Source organism: Cuculus canorus, chromosome 7, assembly GCF_017976375.1.
Source record: "Cuculus canorus isolate bCucCan1 chromosome 7, bCucCan1.pri, whole genome shotgun sequence".
Classification (NCBI taxonomy): domain Eukaryota; kingdom Metazoa; phylum Chordata; class Aves; order Cuculiformes; family Cuculidae; genus Cuculus; species Cuculus canorus.
Window position 1 is genome coordinate 1722729 of NC_071407.1, and position 13883 is coordinate 1736611.

The 13883-nt window shown below is 45.9% G+C and overlaps 1 protein-coding gene across 1 annotated transcript in view; it reads right to left on the reverse strand.

Moving 5' to 3' along the window:
* Positions 1 to 10662: 10662 nt before the first annotated feature.
* Positions 10663 to 13883, reverse strand: part of WDR11 (WD repeat domain 11) — a 41364-nt gene continuing 38143 nt past the window's right edge. The window contains exons 28-29 of the mRNA XM_054071106.1: positions 13187 to 13269; positions 10663 to 12604 (exon numbers count right to left, since the gene is read on the reverse strand). Of these exons, the coding sequence (XP_053927081.1) occupies positions 12450 to 12604; positions 13187 to 13269 (238 nt within the window). The 3' untranslated portion in view covers positions 10663 to 12449. The remainder of the gene's footprint in view (positions 12605 to 13186; positions 13270 to 13883) is intronic.

Genomic DNA, 13883 nt, shown 5'->3' on the forward strand with positions numbered 1-13883 from the left:
TTTCGATACACATTTGCTGTTTCTAAAGCCACAAGAGAGGTCAGCATCAGTGAGCAAATTAAATTTCTGTCTACTGCATTCCCACCAACAAACACCGGTATTTGTGTGCAATCTATTAAGCTACACTGTAAAATAAAAACAATTAAATAAAGAAAGGAAAAAGAAATCCCCAGGGACTTATCAACAGAGCTCAAAGTATTTCCAGCCATCCCGGATTGATGATAGACACATACTTTAACAGGTACCAACACGAGGAGATATTAGGAGGAATTTCTTCACTATGGGAGTGGTGGTTCCCTGGCCCAGGGTGCCCAGAGCAGTGGTGGTGCCCCATCCCTGGAGGGGTTCCAGGCCAGGTTGGATGGGGCTTGGAGCCCCTGATCCAGTGGGAGGTGTCCCTGCCCATGGTGGGGTGGAACTGGGTGGGCTTTGAGGTCCCTTCCAACCCAAACCATTCTATGAGATAGGATTATAGAACACTGAGAGCTCTTGGCTTTGATCAGCCAAACAGTTCAAAAGATGCCGAAACTGCAGTGGGCGAAGGGTCCCACTGGAACACCAATAACTGTGTGCCAAACACTTCAGGGCTGTAGACTGCTACTCCAGAGCACACTTGTGCCACCTTTAGCTCCTTTCAGTGTTTACCATTGAAACTTTGATGCAGTTTCGGTCTTTTGTTGAAACTTTGCACAATAGGAGGTGAAACAGAGAGTAAAACTCTCCTGTGCCGTCCCTTGTGCAGAGCAGACAGCAAGGTCCACAGCCCGGGCTGAGAACTCACAGATGATAACGTGTGGAAAGTGAACCCTGATCAGATATTCTGTGATGGTGAAGGCATCTGAAGGTCCTAGGAAAGCCCCCGAGTCTAGACAATGACTAGGCTGCCAAAGCTCCACCCGGCGCTATGAATCAGCTCCTCTTTTTTCCTAACATACCCAATGGACTCTAATGAGCAGTAGCAGAACTGTGCCAGGCAAGAGGCCACATGGAAAATGACAAAGCAAAAATGCTAGCAAGAATTCCTGTCTGCTGTCTTCCAAGAAGGGTCCAATGAAAAGAGTTCCACTCACTTTACCTCCCATAAATATCTTATTTTATAGAGTCATAGAATCACAGAATGGTTTGGGTTGGAAGGGACCCCGAAGCCCATCCAGCCCCACCCCCTGCCATGGGCAGGGACACCTCCCACTGGCTCAGGGGCTCCAAGCCCCATCCAACCTGGCCTGGAACCCCTCCAGGGATGGGGCAGCCCCCACTGCTCTGGGCACCCTGGGCCAGGGCCTCCCCTCCATCACAGGAAGATATTTCTTCCTAAGATCTCATATCAGTCTCAACTCTTCAATCTTAAAACCACTTCCTCTGTCCTCTCCCTGCAGTCCCTGATCAGGAGCCCCTCCCCAGCTTTCCTGGAGCCCCTCAAAGTATTGGAAGGACATTCTGATGGCTTTGGCTGCCATCGTTATTTGAAATGTGTCTTGTTTTCAGTCTGATAGGGTTTTTTTTTCTGTCACACCTATACCATCCATCTTGAGCTTGTGCCCCAACTGACCTGTTGCTAAGTAGACATGCGCACACTAACCCATGGATGCGAGGGAAAAACATCTGACAGCTTCAGAGCTGTTCACATAAGTGTTGAATCTCTTGACCACTAAGATCTGAACATTCATTTAGCAGGAGATAATTAGCATTGACAAGTAGGAGCAAGTTATCAGCCACAGACACAAAAATGCATGTAACTTGTTGAAGCATGAGTTACTGCTGCTCTAGGATTGCATTAGCTCACACATTCCTCTCTTGAAAGCTTCCTTTTATTAAGTATTCACTGCGTATGCCTTAAAGCTAGAGCTTGCTTTTTGGTTCCATCCAATTTAGCGTATGAATAAACCACTTCAGAGAAACCTTTTCTGGAGAGGATGAGAATAGCATTGACCAACACCTTGAGCTCCCCACCTTAACTTCACGTCCCAGTCTTGGCCTAAAGTCTACCTGGTCACCTTATGGCATGGTCACAAGCAGTGTCCCAAAGGTCTTTTGTGAGATACTGAGTCAGCAAAGCTGTGACAGCCCCCAGCCCAGCTACGGAGAGGCTGATGAAGGAAAAGAGTGGGGCAGAGAAGTCAGGGAAGGGGGTTTGAATTAGGAGGGACGAGACAACAAGAATTCATTCTGCAATAGATCGGAAAAACAAAAGGTTATCTGTGCATTTTTGCCCTAAAGAAACATAACATGGAAGCAAATCATTCCAAAGATTTAATAGCTTTATGGCCAGCTACTCACTGGGTGTTCACAGCTACGTGCGACCTCTGGGCTCCTGAACTGACCCTGCTGTCCTCATTGCCATGGCTAGGATGGAAGCCAGGCAGATCTTAGCCGCAAGACGTGCTTCTGGAATCAGATACATGGCTGTGAAAATGTCAGTCCAAACAAGTTGCATTTTCTAGTGAAAATCAAACCTTTTATTCAGCTTTCACCTTCTAACCAGCTCCTGGTGAAGTCTGGTTACAGGAACAATGACTTCTTCACCAGGGCCACAGGACTAAATAAACACCTTTCAACAGAAATGTGGCCTCATGGACTGATCTGAAGTTACGGCTGCTTTCCAGGTCATCACATAGAAGGTAATAACTTACTTTCAGAGACGTTAAGAAATATGCGGGACTTCAGCAAACTGGAATGGAAGAGTCCCTTTTAGATCAAATAGACCTCTACAAAACTCTTTGGATGTTGTAGATCGGAAGCAGTCCAGAGGTGGTGAAGCTTCTGTCCCAGCTAAACTTACAAGATGAAGGAGAAAACAAGACTGTAAATCACAACCTGGGCCAGGGCCTCACCACCCTCAGTGTGAAGAATTTCTTCCTAATGTCCAATCTAAATCTTCCCCCTCCAAATTTAAAGCCATTCCTCCTCATCCTATCACTGGATCAGGGAGCTCAAAGCCCCATCCAACCTGCTGGAGGCCACAACTGCCCTGGGCAGCTTGGGTCAGTACTTTATCATCTCATGATGTTGTAGTATTACATAATTAGTTGTTATAAAGACAGTTCAGGGGTTTCCACCTACTTTGTCTTTCCAATGTTGAATTCCCTACTAAGCCTCTGCAAACTCCCCGTCTCTCCCGCAGCATTTTTCAACCTACAAATCTCAGAGAATTTGCTACAGGAAGACAAAAATAACCCACCCTCGCTCTACAGACAGGGGAGCACAAATGCAAGTGACTTGCCCACACCACAGCTCAGGGGCTGAGCAAGGTGTAGAGTGCAAATGCCTGCTCCGTCCTGCTCCTGCTGGAAAGCTGGGGCATCGCTGTTGAGGTTGTGCAGTCCAAAGCCCCAATGAGAACCCCTCCTACAGGAAATCGTTTATTGATATTCGCTCAACTTTACTTAAGCTTTACCTTACTTGGACTCGCTGCGTGTCACCCAGCTGAGTCAGTCAGTCAGTCGGGCTGTCCAGGTGGTGTGCTCCAAGATGTGCTGTAAGCAAGAACCAAGCGCCGCACCGGGAGGGTTCCTCCAGCCATGCCTGTTAGCTTCGCATCCGACTGACCTAGAACATTTGTTAGGATTTTCCTGGAATATTAAAGTTTAAATTGGCAGACGGTCACCGTAAAAGGATTCCGACGGGTACGTAATGTGAAAATACGACAGCTAATAAAAGGTGCCGCTTTCCCAGCAAGTAGAGATGACACATTCTGCTTTAAAAAACCAACAAACCAAACCCAACAACCAAATCTATCAGCACTAGTGGTTCCACAGCGTTTCCATTCAATTTGAATTCACGCTTTTCACTTGACAGCACGGTCTAAAGCAGTCCTTGCAACATGCAATTCACATAGTGCTTTGTAGAACAGAGCAGTGAGAGTTGCCCGATTCTGAGCATTGTGCTGGGAGACCACGCAGAGGTGGAGAGAAAGAGTAGGGATATGAGTTTATCTTTTATCGGTACCCTTTGCAAAATAACAGCTCAAGCTGCAGGTTGTAGCGAGGTGAGTGCTGGTGTCCTCCTCCCAGTAGCCGGTGACAGGACAAGGGGAGGCGGCCTCAAGCTGCACAAGGGGAGATTTAAGTTGGATATTAGGAGGAATTTCTTTACTGGAAGGGTTGCAATGCACTGGCAGAGGCTGCCCGGAGACGTGGCTGGATGTCCATCCCTGGAGGGGCTTAAAGGACAAGTAGATGTTGTACTTGCGGATGTGGTGTGGTGGTGCACTTAGCAGGGCTGGACCGCTGGTTGGACTATATGATCTTAAAGGTCTTTTCCAACCGAGACCATTCTATGATTCTAAGCTAACATCTATGTCTAGAAATGTCAGGAGAACACGTGACATATCGGAGCCACCCCTTTCTATCAATTAGCAGCGAGGGAAATATTTGCAGTGTCTCCACGTTGGGATTTTTCTGGGTAGGTAACTTACAAAAGATCGCTTGATGAAAGTCTTTAATGCAGGAATCACTACTGCTGGGGAGTTCAGGAATTATTTTCAGAAACTGAAATCCGATCACAATAAAAATCTGCACTCAGCACTCAGACAGCGGTAATACGACGCCTTCATGAAAGCGCTGCTAAACGGGAAGGAGATCAGCAAGGTGTGCGGCAAAACCACCCTCACATGCAACGTTTCAGCAGGGGTCTTCGAAAGAAATGGAATAACTGTTAGACAAAGGCACCAGAAATGCTGAACATCACTGTGTGCATTGCCTAGAAAAGCCCTTCGTACTTTGAAGAGAACAGAGCGGGCAATGATTAAACTGTGCAATGGGGGGAGATAACAGCAAAAGCCTTGGGGCATGTATACATCCCGCTGTGCCCACACAAAATGCTGGCAGAACACAAGCCCACCCTGTGCCGGGAGCCGGGCGACCCTGGTAGTGCAACCCTACGGCCGGAGCAACCACCCTCACCGAGGGGGTCGGAACTGGCCGGCATCCAGCAGCTCTCCGGCTTCGACACCGAGAAACACCCTCAGCTTGACTTCATGATGAATGGCCCGAAGCTGAAACTAGACTAATTCAATCTGGAAATGTAGCACACGGTGGGGTTTTTTTTGTAGCAGGAGCTCTAATTTTAAATGATACTCCAAGTCTGGAGAGGGCAGAGAAGAGATGACCCTCCTGCCTAACCAGCAACCAGGACGCAGCTGCAGAGTGATGTGGCATCTCAGAAGACAAGCTGGCTTTTAGGCAAGCTGGCTTTTCTACCTAAAGAATTCATGTATCAAACATGAACATTTTTAGCCTTTCCTACCTCCCAGAGATGTCAAAAATCAGTTTAATTGCTCAGACTGTCAAGGCTCCCTGAATATTATGTGTATTTTCTCTCTCTCTCATACGGAATCCATTTTTTTTCCTGAATAATTATACCCAGAGCTGAAACAGAACCTGCCAAAGTAGCAGAAAAGAATGCAACCCTTTTCTACAATTCAAAGCAAAAAGGAATTTGCTTTCCTAGTAATTTTTTTTTTTTTTTTTTAAATATATGTAGTATGATTTAATTCTCTTTGAACAACTGAGCATGAATGAATTTAGGGGGGGATTTCTGGGCAGATCCTCAGCTGGTGTACAATCGGTCTCAGAAAAGCTATGCTCAGTCAGATCCTGAAGACGCGTCACTACCTGTTTGAAAAGCTCTCTTGGAGATCACTCACCTCGTGGATGCAAAATGCAACTGTTCCCATCAGCTGTCTCTTTTTAAGCTTTTTAGCTATTGAGTCAGAGGACAAACGAGAGTCACTCGCCTAAAGCTGCACGGGAATATGCACATGCTTCAAACAAGACCACGTCCCTTGTGGAGCCGGGCCTCGAGGATCAGCACCGCTATGGTCTCTCATCACCAGTTATGAATAGTAGATGTTCCTGCCAAATAATAAACCTGTTTCGGTGTTGGTTTTCCAACTGAAAATCATCGAATCATAGAATCATTAAGGTGGGGAAAAAACATCTAAGGTCATCCAGTTCAACCATTAACCCGCAATGAGGTTGCGGTGAGGTGGGTGCTGGGCTCTTCTCCCAAGTGACGAGGGATGGGATGAGAGGAAATGACCTCAAGTTGCACCAGGGGAGGTTTGGATTGGATATCAGGAAAAACTTCTTCATAGAAAGGTTTCTCGGACACTGGCAGAGGCTGCCCAGGGAGGTGGTGGAGTCCCCATCCCTGCAGAGGTTTAAAAGACGGGGAGATGAGGTGCTCAGGGATCTGGTTTAGTAGTGGACAGTTACGGTTGGATTTGATGATCTCAAGAGCCTTTTCCAACCAAATGATTCTATGATTGTATAATTAAGAGGCGATCCTTCCAATGCAGAGATAAAACTAACAAGACACGACCACAACCCACCACCAAGTTCCACAGCAAACCCCTCCCTGCTGGCATTAGCTGCAAAATGATGTTTTAAATTGTACTTATTAATGCTTTTCAAGCATTTCTCCCTTGCCAAATCAAATCAGATCTCAAGCAAGACGTGGCTCACGTTTAACAAAAACCCCAGCCCCTAATTCTTATGGCCTTGTATGAAGATCGCATCCGTTCAGTGTCCTCCTTCCCTTTCCAAGGAGCCAGCAGCTATCGATAAACGACACTAAAATCCACCACTGGGATTGCTCCTGCTGGGCTGCTGCCTTGGAGCTGCCACTGTCAGGACTGGATGTAAGGAAAGAAAAAGCTCCAACCCTTTGGTTCCCTTTGGAAGGGATAGTCCCAGCTTCTCCATTCGCTGATCTCTGCTGCCCTCTCCTGCAGCAGCCGTGACTCTCTCCAACGAAATAACGTCTCTTATTATTTCCAATGAAATAACGCAATAACATCTTATTAAGGCTGTTGGGGGGACTTCTTTAAAACCTAAGGGATGGGGCAGGTTTTTAGGAGCAGGAAAAGCTCAAGCTGAGACGGGAAGGTGCTCATGAAATCTTATGGAATGCAGTAAGGGGCAAAAGAAAGAATCCAGCTCCCACCCGTGTCCCCACCATGGGCAGGGACACCTCCCACTGGATCAGGGGCTCCAAGCCCCATCCAACCTGGCCTTGAACCCCTCCAGGGATGGGGCAGCCCCCACCGCTCTGGGCAACCTGGGACAGGGAACCACCACCCTCACAGCAAAACATTTCTTCACGAGATCTCCTCTCAATCTCCCCTCTTTCAGCTGAAAACTGTTCCCCCTCATCCTGTCCCTGCCCTCCCTGATCCAGAGCCCCTCCCCAGCTTTCCTGGAGCCCCTTTCGGTACTGGAAGCTGCTCTAAGGTCTCCCCTGAGCCTTCTCTTCTCCAGGCTGAGCAGCCCAACGCTCTCAGCCTCTCCTCGTAGTCTCAAGGCTTCGTCATTCACTTTCACTCTCTACATATTGGGTGTTGAGTGGTTCTATTTCTTTCCATTCTCTGCTTTTTCAGTTATTATTTAACCTTTTCATGATTTCTTTGATTTAAACGCTATTTCTTTGATTCAAGGAACGCTAAGAACCATCTTGCCTTTGGGGGCCGCCTGGCATCGGAATTTGTAACACTGATTTTACACTGCCTCTCAGGTTTGAAGGCTGAAGTCACATAAGATGCTATCGCAAAGCACTGGAATTTCACAGAAACACCAACATTCTCAAAGTTCATACAAAATGAAAATGCGGTGGTGGGACAGGAAAAAGAAAAATGTACTTTGTAAAGAACCCAACGGCTGAGGAATTTGCCTGCCAAGCAGTCAGAAAGGACAGATTAGTTCAGCTACGCGCAAAGCATGCATCTTGGTTTTTGAGGGGATGGTTGTGGCATAAAACAACAATAAAACCCCCTTCATGCTGGTTTAGTCCTACCGGGAGCAAAAGCTGCCACCAGCAAACACCCCATCCAGGACCAGGCGATCACTACCAAACTACCTTCCCGCTCACTTTTCCTATCAGCAGAGCTGCTTTTACTCGCAGTGCATTAATCGGCCTTTCAAGTTGCTTTTAATCAAAACCAGGTTTAACTTTGGAGAGTGGAAAAAGAAAGCAGACGCTGAGGTAAACCACAGACTGAACTGGAAGAAACAGTCAGAAAGAAAAGTCTCTTTAGCTTGATAGGTACTGAAGAATTGTTTTTCTAGAGGGAAGGGAGAAAGAAAACATTTCATGTTCTTGCAGTTGGGAAACACAGTTCCGTCTGCCTTCTTTTCCCAAATGTAGGAAGAATGAACCCATTTGTACAGTTTTTTCATAGAATCATAGAATGGATTGGGTTGGAAGGGACCTCAGAGCCCATCCAGTTCCAATCTATGGCAGGGACACCTCCCCCTGGCTCAGGGGCTCCAAGCCCCATCCAACCTGGCCTGGAACCCCTCCAGGGATGGGGCAGCCACCGCTGCTCTGGGCACCCTGGGCCAGGGCCTCCCCACCCCCATCAGGAAGAATTTCTTCCTAGTGTCCAGATTAAATCTTCCTCCTGCCTATTTAAAGCCATTCCCCTTGTCCCATCACTCCATGATCTTGCAAAAAAGCCCCTCTCCAGCTTTCCTGCAGCCCCTTTTCAGTACTGGAAGGCCACTACAAGGTTTCTCTGCAGCCTTCTCTTCTCCAGGCTGACCAACCCCACCTCTCGGCCTGGCCTCACAGCAGAGGGCCTCCAGCCCTCGCATCATCTACACGCCCTCCTCGGGGCCCGTTCCATCAGTTCCATCTCCTCCTGATGTTGGGGACTCCAGAACTGGACACAGGGCTCCAGGTGGGGTCTCACGAGGGTGGAGCAGAGGAGGCAACTTGGCAGCTCCTCTTTGGTTGCGCAACATTCAAAAAAACCAAAACCTACAATCTTGATAATTTGCAAAATGATCTTCTCAGATTGTGGAAATAAAATTTTGAGATGTCAGGAATTAAAACCCGAGCAAACAAGCCCTGCAAACCCCTCAGTTGTGTGTGCTAAGGAGGGGTTGTGTGCAAGCAACTCTGAGTCAAGGTTCGACACTCCCACAGCCCCTCCTGAGCGATTCACCCCTGTGCCGCTGCAGTGAGTGGGGAGGAGGAGGAAACGGGCAAGCGAAGGGGGAAGTTCACCCTGTGAAAGGGCACCAACAGTTTCAATGAATACCACGGAAATCAACAGATTATTGTGTAACTAATTCTGTCAGGTTTTCAAACTCCAACTCGCTTTCCTCCAGCAGGCGTAGGGGGGCACCACTTACCTGCTAGAATTGTCTTTTGAATGTGTTAGTTGGTTCCCTTCTCTTAGTAAACATTTTTTTTCCTCTTTTCTTTCAGAACTATTGTGCTCAAGCTGGAAAGCCATCTAAAACCGTGCAAAGAAAATCAATTAAATTAAACAAAATCAATTAAATTAAACAAAATTAATTAAAACATAAAAAAAATCATAGCAATTTAAACACAAACTTAAAATATTCAAAGAATTAAAAAAAAACAACTAGATGCTCTAGTTCCAATCTACTTACATGTTTTCTGTTGTTGTTCAGCTGAAGCAGATGTGATCAGACGGAGGAGGTTCCAGCTGCAATCCCTCGCAGGGTGCTCCTACAATTGGCACCAGCAGATCACACTCTACCCATTGCAGTATTTCACATCTCAGGAGTCCGATGGTTCCATTCCTAACTCATTACAGCTTAATTGGTGACAGAGCAGGCAGCACAAGAACAAAGAGCTCCAAAAAGGTCAGTGGTCTCCGTTACAGAAGGCTGAGAGCCTTCTGGTAGTCGATTCTTTCGAACAGGCTGGATCTTGGCATTCTCAGCCTCTCTCCATTGTTTGTCATTGTTATCATTTGCAGCAAAGTAAATTAGTGCCTTCCGTTTAAATCGCCGTCGTGTCCTTTCATGGGTCTCTTCATTCAAAAAGGTAGAGGCAGCCTTTGGACCAAAGGACACCGCCAACACAGCAGAGTTTAACTGTGCGCATTGCCAACATCTGCCCATCTTTCATGGGAGCCAAACTTCAGACTGGCAGAGAACATTTGGACAACAGTTTCATGGAAAATAACCTCAGTTTGTCCAACTCCACCCTTCTGCTTCAAAGAAAGTTAATTGCAAATATTATGAAGGTCCCTCTTCTCCCCTTGAATCAACAGGGTGGACAAAACACATTTTGCCTGCAGGGTGAGATCTACGGGATCGATCTCTTATCCTCTCCCTGCAGTCCCGGATCCAGAGCCCCTCCCCAGCTTTCCTGAAGCCCCTTTCGGCACTGGAAGCTGCTCTAAGGTCTCCTTGCATCCTTCTCTTCTCCGGGCTGAACAACCCCAACTCTCCCAGTCTGTCCTCGTATGGGAGGTGCTCCAGCCCTCGGATCATCTCCGTGGCCTCCTCTGGACCTGGTCCAACAGCCCCATGTCCTTCATGTGCTGAGGACTCCAGAACTGAACATCAGACTCCAGGTGAGGTCTCACCAGAGTAGAGGGACAGAAACCTCTCTCTCAACAAAACCACTGCCCATGTCTGCCATTAAGACATTAAACAACACCGGTCCCAACACTGACCCCGAGGAACGCCACTTGTCACTGGTCTCCACTTGGACACGGAGGCAATGACCACAAGTCTCTCATTGCGACCACCCAGCCAATTCCTTATCCACCAAGCAGATGATCCATCAAATCCACACCTATCCTAGAGCTAAGGACGTTGGGCATAACCGGCATTCAACCCCAGTGCAACAGGGGACATTTTTATATTAAATAAAGACACACAAAGATTCTAAAAGCTTGGTTTTATTATCATAGTGTGACTGCACTATTATCTAAATAAACATTTCAACCACTTTTATATCCTATTTTTAGCACAAAGGTTTCAATAGGGAATACCACACAGTATTCTGCAGCCTTCACACTTGAAATCATACAGAAACATTCAGTATTAAAATGTTTTTTAAATTTTTGCAATGTTTGCAAAATCATCAGATTTTTAAATCCAAGTGTATATTAGAGACGGGGTTTTTTTTTCAGAGATTCACTGATAAACATTTCCATGTGATCTGTCAAAGAACAAGTTTGCATGTGCTTGCATCAGCTCTGGAGCAACCTTGTCCATGAGCAATTAAACACCAAGAGCAGGAGGTGAGGAGTGTCGCAGTAGGAAATGTGAGGCAGAATTCAGCCCATGCTTAACAGTTAATTTTGCTCAACTCTGATGGTCACCAGGTAGAGCTTAAGGCAAGTTTTACTGTATACTTACTTTCCCCACGCTAAAGAAGCTCTAAAGTGTTATTTGTAATACATTGGACAAAGTATTCTACGGTGAGTGTAAGACGTGGTGAGAAGACACACGATATATTGCAGTTAAAACATGTCCATTTAGAGCACTGAATATCACATTTTTTTCCATTTGTATGAAAACATCATTATAGAAAAGCCTGAACCTTCAAATGGTATCAGAAACGCTATTTTAGAGGCAAATCAAGAGGCTGATAGAGTTAAAGAGAAGTGCCAAAGGTGGTCCCGCTAGGAAGGGATGCAGAACACACATCCAGCAATACTCTAACATAAGAAGAATGCAATGCCCTCTACGTAGACAAGCCATGAATTACATTGAAATAAGAGACCTTTAACCTGATCCGATTCCCACGAAGCTGCAGTATCTCCTACAACCTGGTAAAAGGAATAATTCTATTTTTTTAGTCCAGACTAATTTTCACACACCCCAGTTTTCAGTTTGGAAGGTCCATTTAACATCAGCACCCACTCCTCAGCTGTAAAATATCTCAGTCAATCAGTAATAAATAGAAAAGATAAGAGCTCAACTAAAGAATAACAATGAAAACAAACACTTCAATACTGAAATAGTGGCACAAAAATGAGAAAAGACGTGGTGGCATCCTTAAATCTGGGCCACAAGCACTAAAAATATCTAAAAAAGCCAACACTTTGGCTTTGCACAATGCTTTTTTTACCTATTCTTAATCACACGTTAAAATAACAAACAAAACTGTGTAGACAGTGTTAGGGGTCTCCGAGATATTCTCCAGGAGCCTACCTTGCTGCTTTTGAGGTAGGACCTTCTGCCATCCTTTGGTCCCACAAACCAGTCAACACAAGGCAGAATTCAGTCCCTAAGGTGTGCACGGAGAGCACACAAGAATAAAATGGAATAAAACAATACCTTCATCAAAAAAAGGGACATTTGATGGATTTGGGGAATGTTAGGAGACTCTTGTATGTAAACCTACTCAAGATTCCATTCTAAGCAGTTATGGAAATGACAATACAGTGATTTTAAACAGAAAAATGGATGGAGAAAACACACTGTTCCAGGAAAGAACTGTGCGGTTTATGATGTATATTTATTCTTTAAATATATTTTTATAGTACAGATTGAATTATTTATACATATAAATACAACAGTGGTGAAGAACTATAAAGGTTTGTTTAGAAGAAAATGGAACACAGGTACAGAACTCTTCCAGCATGTTTCAAAATGGGATTTCTGCGACAGTTGAAAGAGGTGGAAACAGTCAGAAAATAGACAGAAGCCCCAAAGCTCCTCACAAACATCATGTTTTCACTCCTGTGTCACCTCCTCTTTAGGCTGTTTGAGCTCCATCAGTAACTCTTTACCAGCTTCTCCTGCTTTCGAGGCAAAGAGAAGAGCTCCCTGCCTAAAGCCCAGGAGCTTCAAGCTTCTGGCGTAATCAGCATACACGGCGTGGATCAATTTATGTGAATGAAGCATTAAGGAAAACTAATTAATAAAGAAAACACTCAGAATCTACTTTTTCCTCACCTGCTTGCTCTCTCGAGCTGAAAACGCTGAACGCTGCTGCCAACTGCGCTGATCCAATATTTTTCAGCACAAATAATGACAAAGAAGTTGCTTTAAATTCTACTATTGAATTCATCTTAGCGTTTATCAGTGCTATAACCCCAACCAGACACATTTCAGATACACGTAAGTACCTGCCATAACATTGTGTCACAACTTGCAAAAGGAATTAAGAAATTGTAAGGTTGTAAGGCTGTACTATGAGATTTGTTCATTAATTAGATCTGGAGTTACCTACATGACTTAGAGTCATAGAATGGTTTGGTTGGAAGGGACCTTAAAGCCCATCCAGTCCCACCCCTACCATGGGCAGGGACACCTCCCACTGGATCAAGGTGATCAAATCCTCATCCAACCTGGCCTGGAACACCTCCAGGGATAGGGCAACTACTCCTTTGCAGACTCAGTCACCTCCTCCTGGCTCACACACACTGGGTATGAGCACCCAGGTGAAAAGCAGGGTTCCAGAAAAAGGATATTTGTATCATCATTAACTTCAAACACTCCGTACTGTAGACAAGCTTCAACAAACAAAGCCGCTCTATCAAAGTACCTCATACTGTGAAATGGGGAAAAAAGAACAGAATTTGTTTGGATAGGAAAGTATTCCAGGATATCACATGAAAATACTTGCATACAGGCTTTCTAAAACCTTGCAGCCAGGTCTGGAGCAGCAAATGACCTCGGGCAGAGCAAGGCTTCTGACCCTCTCCAGGGTTAAACGGTGACAGCCAGCCCTCTCCCCAAGCTCCTCACAGCTCCCATTCCTCCGAGTGCTCAAGGAAGTCACATTTGATGCAAAACCTTTGAAAGGCTCAACTTAACCAGAAATAACCAAAGCTACTGTAAACCGCTACTGCTCGGTCAATGCGGGCCAGAAATCTTAAAGCCTGCAGTAAAAGGAACTCAGAGAGTCACAGGATGGTTTGGGTTGGAAGGAACCTCAAAGCCCATCCAGTTCCATCCTCTGTCATGGGCAGGGACACCTCCCGCTGGCTCAGGGGCTCCAAGCCCCATCCAATCTGGCCTGGAACCCCTCCAGGGATGGAGCAGCCACCACTGCTCTGGGCACCCTGGGCCAGGGCCTCCCCGCCCTCAGTGTGAAGAATTTCTTCCTAATATCTAATCTAAATCTTCCCTCTTCCAATTTAAAGCCATTACCCTCATCCTATC